Below are 27,650 nucleotides of genomic sequence, written 5' to 3' on the forward strand. Positions count from 1 at the left end.
AGGTACCATCCCGGCAAGGCGAATGTAGTCGCTGATGCCTTGAGCAGGAAGGAAAGGGTAAAACCTATTCGAATCAATGCCAAGAGCATTGAAGTCAAGAACAATTTGATTGAAAGGATTTTAGCTGCACAGCGAGAGGCTGTGTTGGAAGCTAATTATCCTAATGAAAAGTTAGGAGTAACTGAGGAGCAGTTGACTCTTAGCAAGGATGGAATCCTTAGATTGAACGGACGTATATGGGTTCCAATTTATGGAGGACTACGAGATGCTATCCTCCAGGAAGCCCATAGTTCCAAATACTCAGTCCATCCTGGTGCAGACAAAATGTATCAAGATTTAAAGGCAAACTATTGGTGGATAGGCTTGAAAAAGTCTGTGGCCGCCCACGTAGCAAAGTGCTTAACTTGTGCTCAAGTCAAAGCCGAGCACCAAAAGCCGTCTGGCTTGCTACAACAGCCTGAGCTTCCCGAGTGGAAGTGGGAATGCGTAACTATGGACTTCATAACCAAGTTACCCAAAACCAGGAAAGGAAACGATACAATATGGGTCATAGTCGATAGGCTGACTAAATCAGCTCATTTTCTACCCATCAAGGAGACGTATAGCTCCGATATGTTAGCCCAACTTTATGTTGATAAGATTGTAGCCTTACACGGCATACCTGTGACTATTATCTCGGACAGGGATACCAGGTACACGTCTCATTTCTGGAAGAGTTTCCAGCAATCTTTGGGCACGCGTTTGAACTTTAGTACGGCTTACCATCCACAGACGGACGGTCAAAGTGAGCATACTATCCAAACGCTAGAAGACATGCTTCGTGCATGTGCAATCGATTTAGGCGGTAACTGGGATAAGAATCTACCCCTGATCGAATTTTCCTACAATAATAGCTACCACACCAGCATAAAGGCTGTGCCTTTCGAGGCATTATACGGTAGGAAATGTAGATCGCCTGTTTGTTGGGCGGAAGTAGGAGAGGTCCAATTATCAGGACCAGAGATTGTTTTCCAGACAACGGACAAGATTGTCCAGATCCGGGAACGTCTCAAGGCTGCCCGCGATAGGCAGAAAAGCTACGCTGATCCAAAACCTAAGGATCTTCACTTCGAAGTAGGTGAAAAAGTGTTGCTTAAGGTATCACCCTGGAAGGGGGTGATGCGTTTCGGCAAGAAAGGCAAACTGAGTCCGAGATACATAGGACCTTTTGAGGTCATTGAACGGGTCGGGTCAGTCGCCTATAAGTTGAACTTGCCTGAAGAGCTCAATGGAATTCACAATGTGTTCCACATCTGCAATCTCAAAAAGTGCTTCGCCGATGAATCGTTGGTGATTCCACACACAGATGTGCATATAGATGAGAGCTTAAAATTCATAGAAAAACCTTTGTCGATTGAGGATCGACAGGTAAAGAAGCTTCGCAGAAAGCACGTACCGATTGTAAAAGTCAAATGGGATGCTCGTAGAGGTCCTGAATATACGTGGGAAGTCGAAGCTACAATGAAAGAAAAGTACCCCTATTTATTTGAGTAAATCTCGGGTCGAGATTTCTTTTAAGGGGGTGAGGATGTAACACCTCGAATTTTTGCGTCCAATAATGTGTTAACACGTGTCATTTGTTTACACGTGGCATTAATACTGAATAAAGGATTAATTTTGACAAACCTTGAAAGTATATAAATTCGAGGGTTATAAATGTCAACAAGGGTAAATATACTGAATAGTAACCCTAAATAAATGCTTGAACCTTCAAACGAATGTATCATAGATCGTACGAAAGCGAAACACGAAAGAAAGTGAGAGATTACAAGCTACAGGGGTTAACTGTGTCAACATGTTTAATTATACCTCTGAGTGACCCTTTAACGTTCCCAAGGCTTTGTAACGGTATTATACACTCACCAAAATATAATATATAAATTTCGCGAAGTTTCATTATGAAACGAGAAAGTTACGATCGAATTCGTAGGAGAGGGGTTAAAAGCGTCAGTAATGAAAGTTAAGGCTTTCTGAATAATTAATAAACTAATCAGGGACTTAACAACGCGGGTAAATAAAACGAGGTCCTTAGTTGTAATTAACCGAGGGCCAAACCGCAAAGTTACCCCTTCAAACCCGAAAGGTCAGGTAAATCATTACGAAAGATTTCGTTATTAATTACCAGGATTTCGTAATCATTTCAAAAGATTTAGAATTTCTGGAAACCAGGCCTCTCGCGACCCGCGTGATGATTATGGTTAAGTTGAGGCGGGCCGCGAGCCTTCTCTTTTACACGCCTGATATTCAAATCTTAGGCGACCCGCATTAAAATGGCATGGAACTCCCATGCGGGCCGCGTGGGACGCCCAGATGCAGAAAGTTGTAACATCTTGCCTTTTGAGCATTATGAACGACCAAGAACCAATAAATGAGGCATGGGTGCCCCCTACTCGACCCATAATCCTCCAAGACACCTGCCATTCATCCAAGGGCACTTGTAGACCCTTGTGTGATGATCTTGGACCATGACATTGGCTATAAATAGCAAGGTTATGTCCATAAGTTCATCACAACTCAAACACACATCTCTGATCATTCTAAGAACTCCCAAGCATCCATCTCTGCTCTATAAGCAAGAAACAACTTCTGTAAGTCGTTCACAATCAATATGGTCTTGCATTTCCATAGTTATAGCTTATAAACACAACCGTCGTAACTAACGGTTGTCATTACAATAACTTGCAAATGGTTCAGTCTTATGACGAATCAAAAGTGCTTTTGAGTTGGTATTTATGTGGGTAATAAACCTCTAAAATGGTTCCCCCTGATCACCACTCTAACTATGTCAAATATCGAGTCAAACGCGCACTTAAAAAGTCAACAGAAAGCTATTTTAGCGATTTATGCATAATCTGTAATGTACATACTAAGAAACCTGTTTTGACACTCATAAAATAAGATATTAAGTATATAAACTTGTTTGCGCTCGTTTGAATCAATCATTTGCTATATTGAACCGGTTCGGAGCCGAATGTCGCAAAAGTTTGACTTTTGCATTGACTTCAGTTCTGACCCGTTTTAGTGAGGTATAGACATACCTTAGGACTCTCTTAGGACCAGGTTACATGATGGTATAAACCTCTGTGATCGGTTCATGAGTTATCCGAGTCTTTTACGCATTTCCGTTAATCGCCTAAAAGTTGACCGTAACGCCATTTTGAAAATAAAACGAGTATTTCGGACACGTGAACGGACCAGAACCTTGCTTATTAAATTATAAGCATGTCCTTAAAATTTCACGTCAATCCGAGGTCTAGAATGAGAGTTATGCTAAATGGCGCATTTAAAGTAAACTTTAGTAATTAACGGCGCAATTAGCATAACACCTATCTAAACCAAGATTTCGTCACCAAAACTTTTACCCACTGTATTAAAATAATATTTTGGGAATTTTAAAGATTTTTAATAATTTTTACCTCGCTCATAACCTGCGGTTATGGCTACGGTTCGGTGAATACCGAATATGCCCTTTTCGGCCAAAACATGAGTTCTACAAGGTCTTTTGACCCGATTCCAGTTGCTACTGATTTTAAATAATAAATAAAGTATTTTAAGCTTTATAAGCTGTTCGGGAAACTCAGATTTCCTGTAGAACTCGAAAAACTCTTTAAAAGTCTTTAAAATGACCGAAAAGCCCCTACGGGGCGTAATATTAACTAAAACTCGTTACGGGCATCACGGAAGGTATCCTACTGATACCACAACCTCTTTAAGGCATATTGACTTAGGAAATAAGCGTACGACTCTCATGGTTAACCGTTTCGCCTATTGCGCGCACGGTTCGGCTTATGAAACTAGTTTTCATAAATTAGCCGATACGGGTCAAATTATATTATTTGGACCCCAAAATCCAGAGTGTGAACCATAAACCCATATAAAACAAGTCTCTGAACTTGTTGGGTCAGAATCGCACTCCATTCTCGGTTTTCGCCTTTTCACGCGATTAAACCGTATTCACATATCGGAACCAACCGGTCTAGGCTACGGCCATTTTAACGACTCGTTAGGATTCTAAGAGGTTAATTTAAAACCTTCGTTCCAGATTAGGAGCCCCAGTAAAAGCTATCGGTGATTTAATCCAAATTAAGGAAATATACTTGCAAAGGTAAATACTTTAACTTATTTCCCTATATGGGCTTGGGTTACGGTATATTAATACCGCTTGATTGAGCATTATATTCTTCCATCGCTTAGGTGGTTAATTAAATAATATGATCGGCTCATTTAAACAGTTTTGTTTCTTAAAAGCCTTTGGGGGGTTTAATGACCGTTGTCCCGGATATCCTTGGCATCATTTTACGAAATGGCCACGACCATCGACATCCCGGTGTAGGCGTACACCCGGTATATATTGTCGACATTAAATTAAAAGACGTAGCCGTTGGTTTTTATACTACGGTTTTACGCAATGTGGTGTGTCTATAAATCTTTAACCCGGCACGACCCGGGCTACTGAACGCATAAAAGAACATGTAAAACGTTCACAAGATTTTAATAATTTTCCCAAGTTATAAAAGAGTTTGTGCCTTGTGCATTCAAATCAATTTTAACAAACATTTTCAAATGTGTCAGTTGAATGTATTTACCAGTGTAAACTAACGTATTTTCCCCAAAAAGATTAAGTGCAGGTACTATACGAAATGGGCTGGTATAGGTGTCCTAAGCATCGTACATAGTCTCGCAAACTCGATGCTGCATCTGAATGAACAATATTTATTACTTTTTGATCCGTTGTGGTTATATTCAACTTCTGTAATACATTTGATATTACAACTAGAGGTTGAAGTTTATATATTTATCTTAAGCTTCCGCTGTGCATTATATAATTGTGTGGTTTGACTATATTGTTGCCAACATCGTCACGGTAATCCCCCACCGGGCCCACCGGTGAGACACGTGGAAATCGGGGTGTGACATGCCCTTTTAAGGGTTTAAAGCCCACATGATTACCAACATATAACTACCTTTGATTCGGCTAATCACTGGACCATTTGTGATTAACCGTTAAGTCAACCGTTAATTATGACGGTTTGACTTTTAAGCTATAACTAAGCAAAAACTTAACTAAGAAAGGTTAAGGGTGCTTACCAAAGTCCTATGCACGACTAGGGATGGCTTGGTTCTGCTTTGGAGCTCTAGAAGTCTTCACAATTGCAGATTAAAGTTGTGAACACAATGTTGCACATGAAGGCCTTATATAGTGCTTATAAGTCACTAGATTGTTGACAACCAAGGCTACACCTGATCATTGATTATCAACAAGTGTCCCTAAGGGCCCTAAAGCATGTAGGGGGTGCCCATGCTGCATCATTAATGGATCTAAGTCGGTTAGAGTGAAAAAGGCAGGCATGGAGCAAAGATTTCGGATCAGATAGGCCTAGGCGTGACGCGAAGGACCCCCCCCCCTTGGGCCTCGCGTCGCGCGACCCCTCTTCTGACTCAAATCCAAATTTTAGATTTTTATGTTTTGATCCTTGGCTCTTCAAACTTTGTTTAGACATCATTTTCTTGCACTTTGAGCCCTCCAAATTGATGTTTAGGGGCTTCAAGACATATACCCATCTTGTTAAGTCCCCGGTTAACTTTATTATTACCCGAAAAGTCCTAACTTTCAACGTTGACGCTTTAATCCCTCGCATACGAATTTGATCACAACTTGCTCATACGATAACGAAACTTTATGAAATTTATATCGTGCATTCTAGTGAGCATAATTAACCGTTACAAAGCTCTGGGTTTGTCAAAAGGTCACTCAGAGGTATAACTTAATCATGTTGACATATTTAACCCCTGTAGTTTGTAATCTCTCACTTTCTTTCATATTTAGCTTCGTATGATCCGTGATTTATTCGTTTGAAGGTTTGATCATCATGTAGGGTTAATGTACAATATATTTATCCCTCGTTGACATTTTGAACCCTCGGATTCACATACTTTCTATGTTTGTCAACTTTAGTCCTTATTTAGTATCTATAACCACGTGTAAACTTATGACACGTGTCAATACATTATAGGACGCAAAATTTCGAGGTGTTACATATATTATATTTAATTGTTTTCTTTTCTTTTCTCTATTTAAAAAGTAATTATAAAGCATATTTATTTAATAAAATATTGGTTTTGGTTGGGTTGTGAATGAGAGCGAAAAAAATAAATTAGGCTTGGTTGTGTAAGTGGAAGAGAGAGAAAATAGTTTTTTAATGAAAGATTGAGATGATTTGGGTTGGGTTGGGTTGTGATAGTGGATAGTCTAAATGCCCCCCACCACCTAAGTTGGTTTGGGAGGGGAATACAGCCTCATAGGCGTGACCAGAGTGTGGGTGAAGCTTCATAACTTTCACAGCCTTGAACACCAAACTTTGAGCGTTGATATCTCATACGTCTTAACTTCGTTTTTGTTTTTGAACATGATTTGGTTCGCTGCAAAGCTCACACATTATAAAACACAAACCCACAAAGCGAGGAGGTAAAAAAGAAGATATCGGTGTGAATGATGCAATAGTGAAAAACGGTGGCGTCACCGCAGTAGTTGCATTGCCTCCCACCGCTGAATGCCTGATATTGACTGTGGTAGCACAGGTTATGATGGGTGTGGAGGTGGAGCTTAATCCGAATTTATGGTGTTAAGAAATTTATAGTATTAAGAATAAAATTTTTGAAAATAATGCTGATTCTAAACTAGGGATGGTACCATAAAGAAAAACTGACTCAACTATGAGTTGAATCCGACAATTAAACGTCCCTTTATGGTGCCAGTGATGGTCCCCACTCCGTAGTAACCATTTTGCTAGCGTCGTCTATTTCCTATTAGTGGATGCGACTCATGCTCAAAGTGAGTACTTTCCACGCCATCTTCTCTCACGTGTTCAAATGCTAGCGCCGTCTATTTCCTATTAGTGGATGCGACTCATGCTCAAAGTGAGTACTTTCCACGCCATCTCCTCTCACGTGTTCAACGTTTGACTACTAGGGTTTTCCTTTCTCTCTCAAACGGGCTTGATTAACCGAGCGATTTTTGGTGGATCTTCTTCTAGGTTTTAGATCCATTCCGCTTCAATATACAAAATATTTGTGTGTAATCACACTGTCAATGGGTTCAACCCACTTAGTTATTGGCCTTTTGGGCCGAAGCATGACTAACCAAGTCTTCTTTTTTGTGCATCTTTCTATCATGGAAAATGTTTGAACTCACAACATAAGTGTTAGCCTGTTAGGTCAATTTCTGGTTTTAGAAAATCAATTATTGGTTAGATTCAGTTAACAAACCAAAACAAATCTCCAAACAACATAAAAACGTCCTAATACATGTAGAATCATTACTCCAAATTTAATAATTGCTATGAATAAATACTTTTTTTGTCATCATTTTCCTAAAAAAAGAGTTAAATGTCATTTTAGTCCCTGTGGTTTGTGTTATTTTGCCAGATTAGTCCAAAGATTTCATTTTTCGCCTGTGGGTCCAAAAAAGTTTCACCGTTGTCATTTTAGTCCACTGAGTTAACTTCATCCATTATTTCTGTTAACGAGAATGGCAATTCGGTCATTTTATATGGCTGAATTGTCCTTGTAGTTAACATAATTACATATAAAATGACCGAATTGCATTTCTCGTTAACAGAAAAAATTGAATCTAGTTAAACAAACGGACTAAAATGGCAGCGATAAAACCTTTTTAGACCTACATACAATAAATGAAACCTTTAAATTAAACTAACAAAAATATTCAAAACCCAAAAAAAATATAAGGGTGTAAACTTTTTCAAGCATCCAATTGGCAACTCTTACAACTAGCAGCTAGAAAGTAAAAGCAAAATTAACACAAAATATTTTTTGGTGGGAAAAAAAAATTAAAGACTAAATCTCAATCAAAATCACAAAACAACACCCTCAAAGCTTTTCCACTACCTTCCCTTTCCCTTTTCTCCCCTTTATTCCATCCAGAATCCACCATTCCATTCCAATCAATAATGGATCATCGTCTTCATATTCTCCTCACCATAATCTTCACATTTTCATTATTTGCAGGTATTCTTCTCTCTTCTCCACTGATTCCCAATCACACCATCCATTTATTCACACTTATTATTTCACTCTGCAGTGGTCCACTCCACAACTTTCAAGATCGTCAACCGCTGCCGCCATACCATCTGGCCGGGGATCCTCACCGGCGCCGACAGACCCCTCCTCAACCCCACCGGTTTCACTCTCACCCCGGGTAAATCCAGAACCCTCCGGGTACCCGTTTCCTGGTCGGGTCGGCTATGGGGTCGAACCGATTGCACCACAGACTCCACCGGAAAACTAACTTGCATCACCGCCGATTGCGGCTCCGGCAAGGTGGCGTGCGAAGGCCGCGGCGCCGAACCCCCGGCGACCCTGGCGGAGTTCACCCTCAACGGCGATCAGGGTTTGGATTTCTATGACGTCAGCTTGGTAGACGGTTACAACCTCCCCATGTTGGTGATTCCGAGGGGTGGTAAAGGCGGCGCGTGTAGTTCAACCGGGTGTTTGGTTGACTTGAACCGCGCGTGTCCTGTTGGGCTGAGAGTGGCGCGTAGTGCGAGTAGTCGGAGCGTGGTGGCGTGTAAGAGCGCGTGTGAGGCATTTGGAGATCCGAGATTTTGTTGTAGTGAAGCGTATAATACGCCGGACACGTGTCCGCCGACGGAGTTTTCGGCGTACTTTAAACACGTGTGTCCACGGTCGTATAGTTATGCTTATGATGATAAGACAAGTACTTTCACTTGTGTTGGTGCTGATTATATGATCATTTTCTGTCCATTACCTTACACCAGGTAATTAAACTAGTTTTATACCCGTCCGCTAGTTATATATCGTTGTGATTGAATAACGTTGTGATGATCACATTGTGGTTTTTTTTTAACTCAACAGTGAAAAGTTGCTGGAAGCAAGGAAGGAGACTGCGGATTTGCCACTTGTGAACAAAACCATGTTGCATATAGGCCATCGATAAGGTTTGATTCGGTTTGTTTTAGGTTTTGGTTGTGTTGAGAAAATTGTTATGACTCGGGTTTTATGTTTGTTTTCAGCGTGATCTGCGGTGGACTGAGGTTTTGTTTCGATTCGTAAGATGATAGAAGTATGTATTTTTGTTTTGTTTAGATGTTTAATTTGCGTGGGTGGTTTAAGATGGATTAGTTTGTTGATGATTGATGATATGGAATGATAATGGAAAGGGCTGTAAATGAATCGAACGTTCAACGGACAGTTCGTGAACTGTTCGGGTGGAAGTTCGTTTTTGTTCGTTCGTTTAGTTGATGACCGAACACGAACAAGATATTTCGTTCAATTAACTAAATAAACGAACACGAACAAAGGTCTCGTTCGTTCGACTGCGTTCGTGAACATTCGGTAATATGTTTGTTTACGTTCGTTTTATTTATGTTAATTTGTTAATGTTTTAATTTTTTTTACCATTTCACTTTCTCTTTTAGTTTTACTATCCCTTTTTATCCTTAAAAATTAGTTTATAATCATATTTTAAAAAATAGGAATTTGTAATCCCATGTCTAAACATATAAAGAAGTTGGACGCTAAAGTCATTTTTTTGGGATAAGTTTAAGTTACTTCGGATAATTATGTCTTAACTTAGCCAAACTTGATTTATCGATGGTGTTTGTAGTAGACTTCTTGTGTCTCGCATTCTTGATTTATCATTTAATGTTTGTATCTGACTACTTGTGTCAGATGTTTAAGGTTAAGGGTGTTTTTTATATTTCAAGTTTAACGTTCGTTTGTGTTTGTTTGTTTGTGTTCGTGACCGGTGTTCACGAACTGTTCGTGAACAACTTAAATTCCTTAACAAACGAACACGAACATAAACATTTGTTCGCGAACAGTTCACGAACATCTACATTTCCTTAACGAACGAACACGAACCTGGCCTTGTTCGTGTTCGTTCGGTTCATTTACATCCCTAATGAAAATATAAGCTTGTAACAACTGTGATGTAAGATCTTGATTAGCTGAATTGTTAGTCATCTTAGTGAGACTTGATCTAAGTTACATGATCATCTAACTTGATCTAGCTGCATTAAAGCGTTAACTTGACCGTCGATTCACAGATTGCGCAACGGAATCAGTAGATACGATGGAGAGGAGGAAGTGTTAAAAGGTGATTTAGAATTTTCAGTTGGCTTAGAGAGAATGATCAACACAAAATGGTTGAACCAGGATATCTATTGTACTAAAATCATTATTGTTGTGGTGTGAAAATCTTGAATATTGTCACACGGGTATCTATAAGTCTTCAAATTTTCAAAACTGCAACGTTTAGCATCTGGTTTGTCAGCTTTTTATTGTGTAGGTATGTTATATTTATGACGTACTGTTGTGTTACATTGGTTGTCTAACTCTCAAAGGGGGTCATGAGTCATGACTAAGGCATAAAAAATCCCTCAAAACCTGGCTGAACCACTGAACCCAAGCTACCGGTTTAACCCAAACTCGCCAAAACCGGCCAACTTAAAATAGAGAGGTCCGCATGTGCTAAACTTAGTGTGTGCGGGTCCTAATCTTACTAATAGGCCTAATTATGAAAACATTGTGTGAAGGTATGAAAATCAATGTTTTGAGGATATTGAATTGGGTATTGTACCAATTTGATTTTTGAATTAGATCAATTTTCAATAACTAAACAATGTGGAATTAATATAACAATAATAAAAGGAATACAAACGTTTTGGGAAAAAGGGCATGATTAACATATCTCAAGAAATACAATACAAATGGCTTATACAACAAGTTCGAACGTTATAAACTTTAGACCATCGCCCCAACCCAAGCCCACCCGGGGTGGTGCCTTGGGCGTTTTCCCTCAACTCACGCCCAAACCCCCGCCCCATACCCCATGACCTTACACGTAAGACAGTTTTGACTAATTTGTTAACAAGTGGTTTAGCTAAGTGAAATATACCGGTAATCCAACGACAAGGTTTTGATCTAAGTAATCATAATCTTGAACTTTTTATACATGAAATAGTTAATTTGTGTCCAAATTTAATGCTTAAATTCGACAACGAGCCTAAAAGTTCATTGTTTCTCCGACGGTCAAGTCAATTGAACCAACAACTAAATGATGAAATACTTGTTTTTTCTTTAAATGCCAATGTGAGGTATCTCATTTGGTATTTGGTAGAGACTCTTGCCTCTTGGTGAGAGGTGTTGGGTTTAATCCCAAGTAACGAGTAAATTAGGATTTATTTGGTGTAATTTAGGAGTAAGTAAACGTTACCATTAAAAAAACTTATTTTTTCTATATATGGTTTGTTAATTTTATGATATATGTGACAAATATAGCGGAGAGTTTAAATGAAAACGCTAATTATTGTGAGAACCATGAGAAACGAACGAAAAAAACCATGATTGCTTGATAAAAAACAATTCAAATTCAAAATTTCTTTTTACACTTATCATTATTATTCAAATACTTTATTAGAAATTAAATTTACACGTTTAAATTACATATATTCATAAATAAAGAAAAATTTACTCATGCATAAGTTTCACATCTACACACATGTAAATGTGTTGTATTTACACATGTGTAATTATTACGAGCGATTTTGAGAGAGGAGATGAATTATCTAAAGAATAATTTTATTTATAATGTTATATTTTAATTATAATAAGATTTATATTAAAATAATTGATTTCGATTGGTTTATTTCACTTGTTCTCATAATCTAATCTATCTAACTTATAATAAAAGACTCCAAATAATGTCACATGTCATTCTCTCCTTCAACCTCATAAATTTTATTTATATTTTTTTAATAAATTTCTTTTAATATTAATATTAATTAATAACCAATATATAAATATCACTTATTTGTATCCTTATCTTTATCTAAAATTAATAAATAATTTCAATTTTGCAATTTAGACCTTTTATTTTTTTACTTTTAACCCAAAGTTTTTCATCTTTTGCAATTTAATCCCAACTCCTTTTTATTTTCAATTTTGGTCCACCATACTTTTCATCTTTCCCAACTTTTTCGTTTCGTTCTAAATTTTGTGACTTAACGCACCGCAATGCAACGTGCGTGTGGGGTTCAACATTTTTTCGTATATTTTTTTCCCGTTTGACTGGCCCGTCGCGTCACTTCTATGTTTCTGCGTTTGACAAGTTCGTCCAACAAACGGGTCCTGGATGGACTTAGTTATTTTTTCTATGTTTTACGTTTCGGTTTAATTTCTCAGCAACGAGCGTGCGTGATTCAAAGATTTTACGTCTGTTTTTCGCTCGGCGTTATTTTTTCCCGTTATATTTATTTTGTTTTTACGAGTTTTTCTGGTGTTGGTGGTCGCTGACAATGGTATAGTATTGCTACTACTTAACACAGTTTTATGACAATCACTGCAACGCAGGGGCTTAATACTAGTTCTTGTAATATTTACGTTCTCAAAATACCCCAATGTGATAAATATACATTTTGGAAGAAAAATTATTCTTTTAGCTAATCAAAATTATTTTTAGAGTAAACTTCCGTTTTGCTTTCTCTGGTTTGATCGTTTTAATAGTTTTGCCCAAATCTGTTGCAACCCCCGTCTCCTAACTACCCGGGAACGGGCAGCCGCGGCCAGTTTCAGTGGTATCGATGTTTATCAGTTTGGCAACGGAATTTACATCAAGACCGTAGTTAGGAAATATTTTATCAGAGTAAAATACCACACTTTTATAATATTAAACACATGGGGAATTCCCAAGTTTCAAGTACACACATTTTATAGGGATAAACCCTATTTTATTTAAATAAAAACATATCTTTATTTAGGTAACTTTTATAGCCACTTTTCCAAGCCTTCAGTGCTGTCCAGCTGGCTTCTATTTGGCTTTCACATTTTGTTACCTGAAACGCGTTTAAAAACATTTTGTCAGTGGGAAATACTGGTGAGTGAATCCCAGTTTAATCAAGACAGGTAAAACCGTTTTACAGTATTGAGGGCGGTCGCGCAATTACATTTGTTTCCATCTACTTTAATTACTACCCACGGTACTGTCAACCCGACTTGTGGTCATGTTACTACTCACAGTGTAATAACAAATTTTGTATACAAAACCCCAACATACCGACGATAATTGTAGAATACAAATACTCAATCACTGTTTAATATAATGTAAAACATTTGAGGTTTTGTAAAAACAGTTTGCAAAAAGAAGATTACTCACATTGCTGTCTTAGGGTTTTCCTTTAGGATTTCCTGGTGATTATCTATTAATCACACAATGCACACGCGTTAGTATAATAACCCAATATTTAGATTAGTAATACCCTCCTCGAGACAGAGTTCCAACGACTACGTCGGGCAGAACCACGACAGCCGTTACGGAGCACTAGATCAATTGGGCAACGTATCTAATACGTAACCGGGGGTTATGATACTTACAACGAGGCAGAACTTCGTTAATTAGGGAGGTATAATGCCTGGGTATAGTGCCTACTATAGAGAAATTGAGAGAGAAATTGAAAGACTGAACGATTTGCAATTGAAACTGATCGATCCTATTTATAGTGCTGATCAGGCACTTCCTCGCGGCCAGCGTAGACCACACAAGGGGCCTTCGCGCCCCGCGACGGTCCGTAGGGCCTAGCCTTGATTTGTCACTGATCTAGCTTCGCCACGTGTTGACACGTGGCGGCTTCCGGATTATGCCGCATGTCCAGGTGCTCACGGCCCGCGTAAGATGGAGGGTAAGTCTTCGCGGCCCGCGATAGATCATAAAAATTGATTTTTATTAAATTTTTAATTGTGTAAGGTATTTTGGGCTCGGTTTTCGTATACAGAGTGTATTTTAGGACGTATTGAGGTGTTCTAAATATATTAGGGGTATCGAAAAATAATTTTGGAGGGTTGTTATAAAATCCTTAAAAAATAGCTATTTTACTCCCTTCTGTTTCCATTTTATTGCCAATTTGATCCACGTCTCTAACTCAAATAAAAAATTCAAGTTAATAGTAAGGGTATTTCGGTATTCTTACATATACTTATTTAATTTTTATTTATCATTAACTCCAAATCACATTGTTGTTCTCCTTTCACCACTCAATCACCCATACCACCTCATCGGACCACCAATCCACCACCACCACCACTACCACCGCCATCATCATCATCATCATCATCATCATCATCATCATCATCATCATCATTATCTCCGTTTAGTCACCGGACCTCGATCGCAGCAGTCGCCGCCCTTTGCTACCGTGTACGTTCTCCCTTCTCCCTCCCTCTCCTCTTTGACCATCGCAAATGTCCCTTCTTCTCTTCTGCATCAGGGGGTTTGGGCCTGATAATCACCAGATCTGCATCATATTTGTTTTTAAGTTGAAGAAAACCATTATATATGTTTATACAGTGAAGAAAACCAGATCTGCATCAGGGGTTTGGGCCTGATAATCACCATCACCATCGTTTTATACCACAAGAAACCACCTTTGACACCATAATTATCATCACCATCGTTTTATACCATCGTGGGTTCGGGATAATCAAATCTGGATCCGGAGAAAACCATATCCGAAGAAAAACATGAAACTCTCCTAACCCCCAATCCTTTCCATTGACGATTCATATTTGTTCAAATCCCACCAAAAATAACAATTGACAGACCTGATTTGTTCTCTGATGTCAACAAAACAACAACATTTTCATGGGATAAACTATGTTTACCATACAAAGTTTTGAATGGCTATTGCTTTTTAGATTTGGGAAATCTTGAAGGGTGCAATGGCATTAGTGATAGTGCAACAATGGTGGTGGTGATGGTGGCTTTGGTTGACGACAAGATCTGAAACCTCCACCACCATTGGTATCACTGGTGCTAGTGGCTTTGGTTGACGACGGTAATAAAGGACAGAGGTGATGGTTTGACATGGTGGTTGTGATGGTGCGACAGTGGTGATGATCGAAAAATAGGGCTGTTCAAATTGCTCGCCGCTCGACGCACATTCGATGCTCGCTCGAAAAATGCTCGAAATTTGCTCGTTCGATTCAGCTCGATTGAAAAAATGCTCGGTTCGGATCGGTTAGGTTTGTAAACGAACCGAGCACGAGCAAAGGTCCGCTCAGTTCGGTTCGGATCGGTTGGCTCGATTTATTTTTTAATATATAGATATATACCTGTGTGTGTATCATTTTTAATGAAATGACTAGAGACAAACATCAACAATGTTTGGTCCAATATCTAAATAGAGCTCGTTTAAGTAATTAGAATTGAAATCCAATACCAATAGTCCATTGTCCAATACTTAAATGTCGATTTGAGTAATTGAGTCAAAATTTCAAATACTAAAATGTGAAGCGTTGATCAATACTCAAGTCTCAACCCGCCATTTGATTCAGAAGTACAAGACCCTAATCAAAAACCCTCATTGGCCATCGTTATTCGATTTCTCCATTTCCACTCGCCAAGACGGAAACTCGCAAGGGTTTTGCTTCAATCGGTTCATTCAATTTCAAACTTCCGAACAAGGGTATGTTTCTATCGGTCGACAATTTATCTTCCCGCTTAGCTAATCTCGATAGAACTAGTGGAGTGTTTTTGTATTCCTTGTTATTTGTTAAATTTTTTACTTGTGTTCTATTGGACGAAACATCAGGGACGAAAACTGCACTTTATTCTAATAACTAGCACTCCCATCGTCACTTTCCTTGTTTGTTCTGCGACGCTCGATACTCGCTCGACGTTCGTTCGAAAAATGCTCGGATCGAAAGACGCTCGCTCGAATTTGACTCGGTTGAAAAAACGCTCGGTTCGGTTCGGATCGGTTTGTAAACGAACCGAGCACGAACAAAGGTCTGATCGGTTCGATTCGGCTCGTGAACAGCCCTATCGGGAAATGAAGGTGGTGGTGGGTGGAAGTTGGCAGGTGGTGGTGGAAGTGAGTAGAAAGGGTAGAGAGGGGGGGGGGGAGTATAAATCTTTTACATATGTGTGTAAATACAAAAATGAATTTAATAAATTAATTGTAAATAAATATATTTTTATTAGTAAAATTACCAAAACACCCTTCTATTTATATGTAAAATTACCGAAATATCCTTACCTGTAATTGAAATTTTTAACTGATTTAGAGTCGGGGAGCAAACTAGCGACAAAACCAAAATATTAGGGAGTAAAATGACTATTTTTAAAGGATTGGGAGAAAACTATTAAAACAACCAAATCACAGAAAGCAAAATGAAAGTTTACTCAAATTTTTATTGTTTGCTGGTGGATCATTGGATAATCCGATTTAAGACCGACCCAGGGACCATAACTCGATTGTGTCATGTAGTCAAACAACAAGTATGACATTTCATCAAACACCTGGCGTGTAAAACCATCCATATCACCATTGTATTCGATCAACATTCAACACCACCAATTAAAACCACCAAAAACTCACAGATCCATCAATATCTGCTTATCCGCACATGAACCAGAGAATCTCAGAACCAACACATTGCTTCAATTAATAAGCCCCCGATCCCACTGACAGTAGTGGCGGTGCTTTCTGATTTCTTTCAACTCTGTCGGTGGAGATTTTATTGATCTCCAACAGTTGAACCCTCATTATTATTGTTGAATCTATTTAGTGTTCCTTTGCGGATTGAATGAATGTATGAGAAAGAAGAAGAGATGGGTGGAGAGATCTCGAATCTAGTACGGCCCCGATCCATTATCATCTTCTTGATCGGTTCTGTTTTCGTCTTCTTAGCCTTCTCATCATCGTCTCAACTGGTAATACTCTTGTTGTTAACACCAGCATTTGTTACATCTGAATCTGTTTATGAATTAGGTTTTGTTTGCTTTACTTTAGAAGACTCATAATTATTATTTTATTGGGGATTTGTGATTATTAGGCATGAAACACAGTTCAATAGTAGCAATATATAAGTTTTAATCATGTTGTAAACTTTTATTTTCTGTTATTTGACCTGTTATATCTTCAAAAAGTAGGAAATTACATAATAGCTGTAGGTAAACGGGCAACAAGCTGTGCGGCAAACCCCCTTTTGTTGTAAACTACTATATTATCTGGTGGTTATACCTGGACTCCTTTTCAATCTATTGGTTAGGTGGTTGGTGGTTTGGTTATGTGTTGTTATTATATACTAACTGGTTGGAAGTAACCGAATTTGTGTCTAGGAGGAAGATGCGGTGGAAGAGGTGCATGAGATTACGCATCGAGTGTTTCTGGATGTTGACATTGATAAGCAACGGTTAGGTATGGTCCGTTGTTTCTATCAATGGTGTATGATTTTGAGATTTTCAACCTCGTCTTTGAATTCAGAAGGTTTTGTATTTGAAATGTGCCGTGTGTGGTTATTTAGCGTGTTTATCTTATGCTTGTGTTGCAGGGAGAATTGTTATTGGATTGTATGGTGAAGTTGTACCTAAAACTGTCGGTAAGCCTTCGGTCTTGTTTGACTTTATAACTTTAAATGTCGGATTTTAAAGTAAACCGTTTGGATTTATGCACATTGGTTTGACTTTATTTGTGTGTGTTTTATTCGTCATAGTTATTAAAGCAACCGAACTACACAGCATGAGAAACTAACTAATGCTATTATTTCTCTATTTTTTGTGTTTGCAGAGAATTTTCGAGCTCTTTGCACAGGTAACCGATGTTCCAGATACACATGCATGAGTATATATTAATTCAGGAATTTATCTATAACTTTCTTTTGGGATTAGGGGAATTTGGCAAGGGTGCAAGCGGTAAACCCTTACATTATAAGGGAATACCGTTCCATCGTATCATACCCGGGTTCATGATTCAAGGCGGAGATACCGTCTATGGAAATGGTAGAGGAAACGAATCAATCTATGGCGGAGTCTTTCGTGATGAAAATTTTAAGATTAAGCATTCACATGCAGGTTTTGAGTTTTTACCTACTACCAATGTCCTACGCTTCATTACATGATTCTTGAAGTTAAGAAGATCACAAAAGTAGTATTTTTATCGTCTTCTAAAGATTACAGTCGTTGCAGGTATGGTGGCCATGGTGAATTCAGGCCCAGATTCTAATGGTGCACAGTTCTTCATCACTACAGTTAAGACCTATTGGTAAGCATCACACTGCCTATAAATCATCATTTTTTGTAAAATTATGCATGCATGCATGTGTGTATGCAGTGGCGAAGCTTGAGATTTCCGACCGGGGGGTCGAAAACGTATATGCCCAAAAGTTTCTATAAAATCGGGGGTCGAAAACGTATATACTCAAAAATTTCTATAAGAAAACTACATACTCTCCACTAATGAGCGAAAAGTTCGGGGGGTCGGCCACCCGCTCCCGCCCCCACAAAGCTGCGCCATTGTGTGTATGCAGTTGTATATGTTAGTGTTTTACGGTTTGACGAATTTGCAGGCTGGATGGGGAACATGTTGTGTTTGGAAAAGTTATTGAGGGCATGGATACAGTGTATGCAATCGAAGGTGGAGCGGGTACTTACAGTGGTAAACCGAGGAAAAAGGTGGTTATTGCTGATTCAGGTGAAATTCCTAAGAGCCAGTGGGATGTTGAATTACAAACTACAACTGCAACTGCTGAATCATGACACTCATCAATTGCTAGATTTTATAAAACGAGTTGTGTTTATTTTTCGTGTTTTATGTAGTTTGATAATACATTTATCTGTATCTATTTTCTCTGCACTTGTTATTAGTTATGATTTCATCTTTAGAAAACGTTGGTATGCTTCTTTCTGCAAATGTTTCACTCAAACAAACAAGACCTTCTACACTTACTGATTACTATCTACAATGTCTCTCCTATCTCGCTACTTATCGACTTCTGCGAAACACACCAGACACCACCTCTCACCATTACTCAGCTTACACTGCTCCATTGCCACCATTAACATCAAGGACAAGCACCCCTATCTCCACTGCCTCCCTCCGCTCAAACCAACATTAGGGACCGAGAGTATTACGCTTTTGTTTTTATGAGGGTTCATTTGTAATAATAGAAGTGGAGGGGTGTTAAGTGTAATGTCAACCAACTGTTCCAAGTTAGTTGACACGTAGGTCCTTAAATGATCCTAATCCTAGAATTAGATGTATACAAAGTAGACATTTACACAAAATACCTTAGACTTTTACATTGTGTCTAATAGGTTTCATATAAGGTTTATACTTGAAACAGTTTGAAAAAAAATCAAACATGATCATAGGATCTTCGGGTATGTTTATGGGTTTTTTTTAATTTATTATTTTAAGTTTAGATTGTTAACATTGTCACTTCTTTATTTACATCATATTTTTATGATAAACGTCCAATAATCCTAAACCATGAAACCAAATATAAATCAAATCATTAGTAATAGTTTGGTTTTAGTTTTCAAACAATTTGGTATGAATTACAATAGTAAAAAACATTATTAATGGTTTAACTCACGGTTTAACCGAAAAACCATAAAAGACGGTTCATGAACACATTACCTCAAATGACACCGATTACAAAACCTATATCAAATTAAAAAAAGCACACATCCAAACCCAAGAAAGCATTCTCACAACACAAGAAAAGGAGAACATGGTCAATGTTGATGTCTTCCCAACAAGAAAGAACATCACAACTTGACAACATTCAATGCAAAAGCGCACAAAAAAAAAAAATGTGCAGCAAATCAAGTAATCAAAACATCCCTCAATTTGGTAAGTATGTTTACTTTTTCATCACGCAAACACCATCTTGATGATTTTATTTTATGAACATAACTTAGTGGGTCAAACAAGACATCAATCTTGAAAAGAACCTAATTACATAACCAAGATCCAATCAGCCATGTGATCCATGTGGCTAACAACATGCAACCATATCCTTCTCCAATCTTTATCACAAACCCTAAATTTAATATTATTCCATTCCTTTTAGCTGCCACTAACCAACTCTATGAATCAAGTCCATCAACATTGACCCCAGCTTCTAACCCTCATGGCTAGCTCCGACGACGTCACCGGAAAGTCACCCGACCCACCATCCAAACCTCTACTGTTCCCCTACATCGACGAATTCCACCACCACCACTCTCCCCCACCATCTGAATCCGACCCATCATCATCCTCCCACTACCCCACCACCATCACTTACAACTACTCACCTCGACCCATCAAAGACCTCACCTTTCTCCTCCTCTTTCTCCTCTTCGTCATCTCCACTTTCGCTTTCGGTATATTCGCTTCCATCAATCGAAACCCTAATCCCCCTTCCTCTGTTTCCGCTTTTAGCTATGATATCCGCACTGATTCTTGCGTCAAAACAGAAAATAGGGTTTTGTTTTTCAACTTATTCCTGTCTGATTCTGGTTATATTTTGAAGAATCTGATACTTACTGTTGTAGTTACGTTGATTTTGAGCATACCCATCTCCTTGTTTGTGGTTTTTTCTCTCAAGCATTACGCCAAACAGTTGGTGTACGCTTCACTTCCGTTTGTTGTTTTGGTTCCCGTTTGTTTAGATGTGTATTGGTTTGTTGCGTGTACTGTTAATGACACTTGTAGTGAAAGGTTTGCTTTGGTTTATAGGATTTTAGTGCTGGTGTTTGTGCTGTTAGTGGTTGGGGTTATGGTGTGGATAATTGTCGTTAATTGGAGTAGGGTTGAGTTGACTGTGAAGATTATTAGGGTGTCGGCTGATGCGTTGTCGAACAATTTGGGATTGTTTGGGGTGCTTCCAGTTATGAGTTTGGGGTTGGTTATTTATTTTGCTCCAATTGTTTTGTTCTTAGTGTTTGCGAGATTGAACGGGGAGTTTGTCCCGAGAGGAAAGCGTGGGAAGGTGTTTTGTGAGTGGGAACAAGATGGTTGGGTTCCGGCTTACTATGCGTTGGCGATTCTTACAATGTTGTGGTCTGCTGCTGCTATGGTGGAAGCACAGGTGTATGTGATCAGTGGGACTATTGCGCAGTGGTACTTCTCGAAAGATGATTCGAGGGTCAAACGGAGTATACGAAGCTCTTTAAGGTATCTTTTCTTGTTATTATTACGGTTTTTAGGGTCTACACAATCATATATATGGGATGTTGTTATTGTTTTCAAGATAGTAACTTTATTTATTAATATATGTTTTTTTCAGAAACGCGTTTGGCCCGTCTTCTGGAACAATATGTTTTTCAGGACTGTTGATTGCTATTGTGCGAATAGTGCGTGGTGCAGTTGACACTGCAGCAAACGAAGATGCAAGTGGGATGGTCAACGTCGTCCTCAGATGCTGTGTCAACGCCCTTTTATCAGCGTTCGAGTTTCTTAATAAATTCACCATAAACTTTGCAGCTATAACCGGTGAAGCTTATTGTGCTTCCGCCAGGTTGACGTATGAACTTCTAAGACGTAATCTTCTCTCGGTTGTTGTTGTGGAGGTTGTTTCCACGCGTCTTTTGGCTGCAATCGTCTTTGTTATCTCAGCAATCTATGCTATTGTGGTCAGTAGCTTCTCACTATTACTCTCTATTAGTTTGCGTATAGGTCAAACGGGTCGAGGGGGATTGATACGATGTGTATGAATCTTGATTGTTTTTATACTTGTACCGAAAGCTTAGGTGACTGGTATGTATGCAGGTTTGTGTGATACTAAAGGCCGCAACTGATCTAGGGGTAGATTCGTACTTTGTAGCTGCGGTGTCATTTGTAGTGGTGCTGGTGATTCTCGGGTTTTTGGTGCACGTGCTGGACAATGTTATTGACACGGTTTACATTTGTTACGCGATCGACAGAGACAAAGGTGAGGTATGTAAAGCGGATGTTCATGAGATATATGTACATCTCCCGATTAGTAGGAACCATAATCCGGCTTATTTAAATGCCAGAACTCCACTTCTTGTATGATTATCATTTCGGGACTTGTTTAGACTTTAGAGCACTCTTAAGAGTTTTGTATCTTGTTTGTACAACACACTGATTCTTTTTGTCTGTTCAATAACATAACCTGCTACCATTATACCACATTTTACTCCAGGATTTGACCATTTTTTTCATGTTTACTTGGAAGATTTTGTTACAAATGTGTTTCTTACGGTTCTCTTTAGCCGCAATCTTTCGGATGTATCTTTCGTGCTTAGAATACGCGTTTGGTTAAGCCATTCATCTATCGTAAAAATGGAACCCTAAACTTGATCTTTGACAATTTACTTGGGTTATTGTAAAGATGCACTGTATTAATTTTTTTTTTATAATGAATTAATGTTACAGTTATTACCTTATAAATTATCTTAGTAAAATGATGTGACATATACATGGTTTAGTAAAATGATGCGACTGGATCAAAATGTAAAGTAAATCGAGTTTATAACGTACAATCATAACGTATTATATGTGACCCGACTCGTACATAGAAAACATAACGGGTATAAAAGAAGAATCTGACATGTGTAATCAAAAGAGATTAAATAGATCTTTTGAAAAAAGAAAAAAAAGGAAGCCACAATTTGACTCCACTCGGCTTGAAACAAAATTTCGAAACATCCATAAAATAAGCACAAAAACATATTATATTTTACCTGACTCGTTTCCCAAAAAAGTTTACGTCAAATCATAAACTAACTCTTATATATACCAATACGTACATAAAAAATGCATGTAAAAATAATTTTTTAAAGAAAATGTATTATATTTGAGTTGACTCGTTTGTGGAAAAAGTTTACGTCAAATCGTAGATCAAACCAAATTTATACCGACACGTACATAAAAATATGCACGTAAATAATTTGTTTTTTTAAGTAAATGAAGTATAGGGTAAACTCGAAACAAATTATTAGTAATGTACTTAGTATGTTAAAAACGTTTGTAAAACCGTGCCAAGTAGCACCCATGCCACATCACTGCCAACGATCATCAACATCAGAAAAACTCGTAAAAATAAAATAAATAAAAGAGAAAAATAAATCCGAACGAAAAGCAAGCGTAAAATCGTTGAACCACACACGCTCGTTGCGGTGTGTTAATGCGCATAAATTAAACCGAAATGTAAAAACGTAGAAAAAATAACTAAGTCGATCTACGACCCGCATATTGCTACCAATCTATTAAATGGGAAAAAATAGACGCGTTGTGATGGACCTGTCAAACGGGAAAAATAAACGAAAAAACGTTGAACCTCACACGTACGTTGTGGCTTGTTAAGTCGCAAAATTTAAAAGGAAACGTAAAACGAAAAACTTGCCAATGATGAAAAGTATGGTGACCAAAGTTGAAAATAAAAAAGTGCTAGGGTTAAATTGCAAAAAAAATAAAAAGCTTTGGGCCAAAAGTAAAAAAATCAAAAGAGTAAAATACAAAAGATAAAAACCTTTGGGTTTGAAGTGAAAAAATCAATTTTCTTTTTTTTTTGAAAAACTCCCTATGCATGGGTTACAACACTATCAAGCATTAGAATGTTACTAATTTATAGTATGGTAATGACTACCGCCTGCCTGGTAAAGTTCTATTAAAAATAGGATAGGAGATTATGTACAAGAGAGAATCATTACCAAACATTTGTTTTGCTCAATTTAAGAAGGGAAGAGTACGATGGTCTTTATCCTTTCAACTAGTTTCCTCCTTGATTTTCAAACGGCTATAACTTTTTCATACGTTAATATTTTTTTTAAAAAAATTACATCGTATTAACGAGCATTTCATTTTTTTTAATTCGAGTAACCTATTGCTATAGTATTCTTAAAAATAATTTACAGTACTTTAAATAACCATTACGTGATTACGTGATTTTGAATACCCAGTACCCATTACGTGATTTGAATACTCAGTACCCATTACGTGATTTTAAATACCCAGTACATCTGTAACAACCCACACGTTCGTGCGTTGTTACTACTCATTATACTCATTACGCCTAGCACCAGAGATTCAGATCATAATGTAGCTATATCGCATACATCGCTATTTCGCAGTATGTTCGCATATTACGCATACTTTATCACTATCACATCACATGGTACTTGCTGACAACCACGAAGATGTCAAGTGAGGACCAATTCTACCCTCCTTGATAGCCGTGATGTGTCGCAGTGCAACTCAATACTCAAAAACGCACTTGCAGGCACGCGTAACTCGATTATTGCAGGATTTGAAATATGGATATGTATATACGACCCAACGTGACTAATTATAATAAACATATGAAAATGTGTAACCAAACTATCGCAGAGCTTAACGATCGAAACGAAACGCCGAAATACAACTCGCCGGATGCCACCGATCGACTGACCGCTCGATCGGATGGCCACCCGACCGAGGTGCCACCCGATCGAGGTGCCACCCGATCGAGGTGCCACTCGATCGGACAGCCGTCCGATCCGATTCACTGCACTGTCCTTCACTCCACTTCACCTATAAATAGCACTTGTCACATCACTTGAACAGTGATGTGACGGCTCTCACTCGACCAACACGCTTTGGGTCTATCTCCTCTCGATTTCTCGTGAATCTTGTAAGTTTTCAACCTAAATCTTATACTTTCTTGATCTACACGCACTCCTACACCTTTCTATCTTTTGAATCTTAACTTCTAACCGTAAAATCACTAGATTCAAGGTGTTCTAGGATGATGTCATCATGGAGTTCTTATGAACTTCTTGTTTTGGCTTCAATCCACCAAGAACAATTTAGATTTGAACGATTTCCACATTAATAAACAAAGATCTTGCATAGATCTGAACATATTCATGGTGAAAGGGATTGAAAGATGGTTTTTCCAACTTTCTTTCAACTCTTTTACACTCAATGCACTCAAGACCGATAGAATCGGAGCTTACCGACCTTCTACTCATTCTTAGTGTCCTGTTGGTTCAAGATCTGGTTTCTAACAAAGAGACGACCAATTTCATGTTAACCAAGAACGACCGTCACGAACCAGTAAACCGACCAGATTTGGGTGATTCCTCTCTGAACAGGTCCCCTGGTTTGAGATGGCGTTTCTGTTGTTTAACACGTCACAACACCGTCTCGATCAAAACCGCCAAAAACCTTCAAAATAGTCAAGTGCCAAGGACGACTAGATCGTTTGGACGGATTGTCGTCCGATCGGACAAGACAAATATCTGATCGGACAGACAGTCATCCGAACGGACAGGCCGTCATCCGAACGAACAATCCGTCATCCGAACGGCCAGGACAGTCATCCGATCGGACCTCCATCCGATCGGATTGCACCTTGGGTCCCACACTTGACTTGGTTTCGACAATTTGGAGCTGAACATTGAACGGACTGCTGTCCGATCGGATTGCCACCCGATCGGACTACCACCCGACCATGTGGTGTTTAGACCTCAACACTTAAAAACTTTTCAACGTATTCACTACAAACGGATTGTCACCCGATCGGAACACACTCCGATTGAGTGACAAACTGTTGTGAACTTGTTTTCACTAAAGTGTCCACCAATCGGGTTAGCACCCGATCGAACAGCTGTTCGATCGACCAACCTGAAAGGATGAGATACTTCTCTGTTTTCAAAACGCTACAACGAAAACTTCAAAAAGCAACCATCATACACAAACACATCCTTCCCGAAGGAGGAAACAATCCACTCGAAAGGTCACCCGACCGGATGACCGTCCGGGCGGATTGTCACCCGATCGACCGACCACCCGATCGGATTGCCATCCGATCGGAGTACTGTCCGATCCTTCGACACTTACACCGATTATCGCACTATGTAACGCTTACGCTATCAATATGTAATCAGGATAATCTCAGACACGCTCCCTTCAATCCAACCAAGCTGTGTTTTCCTGCTGAGCACCGACTGTGAGTATACTCAAACCCCTTTTTATCGCATTTTGGATGTAACATACGTTCCTATTAAATCGAATTTATGCAAACGAATTATTCCATCAAACTGTTTAGCACTTGCGAATAACTGTTATGCATATTTATACGTGATGCTAGTTACATATGTGTTAGGACTTATACTCGCGAGGTCCCGCCTTAAATAGTATAGTACTATAGCACCCGACAGGGTCTAGTTAGGATGAATAGCAATTGCATTCGCAGCTTGAGTGACTTGCTGGTAGTATCTATCTTATTTGCATATATATGGAGGTATCCCATTTATGTATTTGGTAATTCGCAGCACTTTTTAACTATTTACGCTACTGTATCAAAACTTGTATACTCGCCAATACTTTTGTACTGACGTTGTTTTAACGTATGTTGCAGGTTTACTCGCAGTCTACATCAAATCAAGCTAGGAAGTCTAGAAACTCACCTAAAATCTATGATTTTCGGATTTGTATTGTTCGAGAGGACAAGAGTCTGTGATACCTTATGTGATTGTATTGTTTATTAGTATGGGATAATGAACGCATTAAATACTATCGCAATATAGTTGTTATGGATTCTCTTGAGCAATCTGATTCGCCTAGTGCCACGCCCCGATGATTCCGCCATCGGTTGGGGTGTGACAAATTGGTATCAGAGCCATAACTATAGGGAATTAGGTGAAATTTTGTGACTCGACCTAGTCTGTAGTCTAAGTACCAACGGGCCGACTCGGGCGAACCCAGTAGGGTTTGTATGGGCCTACTTGATACTCTCGATCGAAATTGCTAAAAACTACAACTTTGTGTGAACACCGCGTACTACAGCTTCAAACGAAGAAGCCTTTCCTAAGGCTGACATAATACACACATTTTAGAAAAATACTCGCATATCACAACCGAGTGATCCAGTCGAGACCAGGTGTGAAAACCAAGAACTCTCGATAAGATTGCTTACTCGGCGCATTTTCTAGCACGAGAACCCTTCGTTGAGTTAGGAGTGACATCCATATCTCGACAAAGGCCTCCATTTCGAAATTCTAGTGGAACTCTCGAATTTATTCGAAGAGCATAACCACAATAGGAACGAAGTTGTTAAGTCAGGGGTGAAACCTGTATCTTAACAAACCGTCCCACTCTCTAAAATGGTTTACGAAAAGCTCTCACCAAGGACTCGACCATAACGATGACTCGAGCCACGCGATGACTAGGAAGACGAATGCCACGAGCTGCATCCCAGTGGAAGTATAAGTCTTCTAGGTCAATGCACGTGCACGAACTTGTTGGGTATAGTTGGGTTACCTTGGGTAGTCGACGCCTAAACACCCGAGGCACTCTATCAGTGTTACTAGTTTACGACTCACCGGTTTTACGCTTTGTAGGATCGTTCTCGGCCCTGTTTGAGTCGTTCAGAGAAGTTCGTATCCGAATTAAGAGGCGGAAACTAATAATTCAGTGCTATTGAAGCTGTATTCACTTTAAACTTGCTGTTTTATTGATGTTGAACTCGATTACAAGATTTGACAGCACTTCGGCAGCATTCCGGAAAAAACACCTTCAACTATGTGTTTATGGATCGCTCATATGGACCTATATATAGACAAGCTGGTTCGCTTATACGTACATGTACGTATAAGCGATCCTACATCGTGACACATGAGCGGACCAATTACATACCATATGAGCGAACCTAGACCTAAACATGACACAAAAGCGGACCTAGAACATGTATACATAAGCGATCCTATTCAATTCACCATTTCTAGGATTCCGTGCTATTTTCGATCTGTTCAACTTCAAGACTCGATGGAAGACGTAGTCAGCAGACGTAAGTGCACCAAC

The 27,650-nt window shown here is 38.8% G+C and overlaps 3 protein-coding genes across 5 annotated transcripts; all 3 read left to right on the plus strand.

The window, feature by feature from the left end:
- The first annotated feature begins 7,905 nt into the window (after window positions 1-7,905).
- Window positions 7,906-10,383, plus strand: LOC110921566 (thaumatin-like protein 1b). 3 transcript variants are annotated; one of them, XR_002582458.2, is made up of 5 exons: window positions 7,906-8,064; window positions 8,138-8,834; window positions 8,932-9,014; window positions 9,090-9,139; window positions 10,125-10,383. XR_002582458.2 is itself a non-coding variant. In XM_022165914.2 (5 exons), the coding sequence occupies exons 1-3, from the start codon at window positions 8,007-8,009 to the stop codon at window positions 9,011-9,013; spliced, it is 837 nt and encodes a 278-aa protein (XP_022021606.1). In that variant the 5' UTR covers window positions 7,906-8,006; the 3' UTR covers window position 9,014; window positions 9,090-9,125; window positions 10,125-10,340. The 3 variants fall into 3 exon arrangements, 2 of the variants coding, with proteins under 2 accessions (XP_022021606.1, XP_022021605.1); XM_022165914.2 differs by having other exon boundaries at window positions 9,090-9,125; window positions 10,125-10,340; XM_022165913.2 differs by lacking the exon at window positions 10,125-10,383 and having other exon boundaries at window positions 9,090-9,442.
- A 5,958-nt stretch (window positions 10,384-16,341) lies between these two features.
- LOC110920971 (peptidyl-prolyl cis-trans isomerase CYP21-1) lies at window positions 16,342-18,756 on the plus strand. The gene is made up of 7 exons (XM_022165228.2): window positions 16,342-16,786; window positions 17,195-17,273; window positions 17,407-17,454; window positions 17,643-17,666; window positions 17,744-17,926; window positions 18,041-18,116; window positions 18,421-18,756. The coding sequence occupies exons 1-7, from the start codon at window positions 16,664-16,666 to the stop codon at window positions 18,608-18,610; spliced, it is 723 nt and encodes a 240-aa protein (XP_022020920.1). The 5' UTR covers window positions 16,342-16,663; the 3' UTR covers window positions 18,611-18,756.
- A 1,049-nt stretch (window positions 18,757-19,805) lies between these two features.
- LOC110920764 (CTL-like protein DDB_G0288717) lies at window positions 19,806-21,995 on the plus strand. The gene is made up of 3 exons (XM_022164960.2): window positions 19,806-21,017; window positions 21,130-21,475; window positions 21,612-21,995. Exons 1-3 carry the CDS (start codon window positions 19,990-19,992, stop codon window positions 21,876-21,878), a joined length of 1,641 nt encoding a protein of 546 aa, XP_022020652.1. The 5' UTR covers window positions 19,806-19,989; the 3' UTR covers window positions 21,879-21,995.
- Window positions 21,996-27,650: the final 5,655 nt, after the last annotated feature.

This window comes from Helianthus annuus, chromosome 17 (genome assembly GCF_002127325.2).
Source record: "Helianthus annuus cultivar XRQ/B chromosome 17, HanXRQr2.0-SUNRISE, whole genome shotgun sequence".
Lineage (NCBI taxonomy): Eukaryota > Viridiplantae > Streptophyta > Magnoliopsida > Asterales > Asteraceae > Helianthus > Helianthus annuus.

Excerpts from the sequence above, each read along its gene's own strand:
- LOC110921566 (XM_022165914.2), top strand. The coding sequence starts at position 8,007 with ATGGATCATCGTCTTCATATTCTCCTCACCATAATCTTCACATTTTCA. Across the intron at positions 8,065-8,137 it reads CACATTTTCATTATTTGCAG|TGGTCCACTCCACAACTTTC; the intron begins GTATTCTTCTCT and ends TTCACTCTGCAG. Across the intron at positions 8,835-8,931 it reads TGTCCATTACCTTACACCAG|TGAAAAGTTGCTGGAAGCAA; the intron begins GTAATTAAACTA and ends TTAACTCAACAG.
- LOC110920971 (XM_022165228.2), top strand. The coding sequence starts at position 16,664 with ATGTATGAGAAAGAAGAAGAGATGGGTGGAGAGATCTCGAATCTAGTA. Across the intron at positions 17,455-17,642 it reads AGTTGTACCTAAAACTGTCG|AGAATTTTCGAGCTCTTTGC; the intron begins GTAAGCCTTCGG and ends TTGTGTTTGCAG. Across the intron at positions 17,927-18,040 it reads GATTAAGCATTCACATGCAG|GTATGGTGGCCATGGTGAAT; the intron begins GTTTTGAGTTTT and ends CAGTCGTTGCAG.
- LOC110920764 (XM_022164960.2), top strand. The coding sequence starts at position 19,990 with ATGGCTAGCTCCGACGACGTCACCGGAAAGTCACCCGACCCACCATCC. Across the intron at positions 21,018-21,129 it reads AGTATACGAAGCTCTTTAAG|AAACGCGTTTGGCCCGTCTT; the intron begins GTATCTTTTCTT and ends TGTTTTTTTCAG. Across the intron at positions 21,476-21,611 it reads CAGCAATCTATGCTATTGTG|GTTTGTGTGATACTAAAGGC; the intron begins GTCAGTAGCTTC and ends GTATGTATGCAG.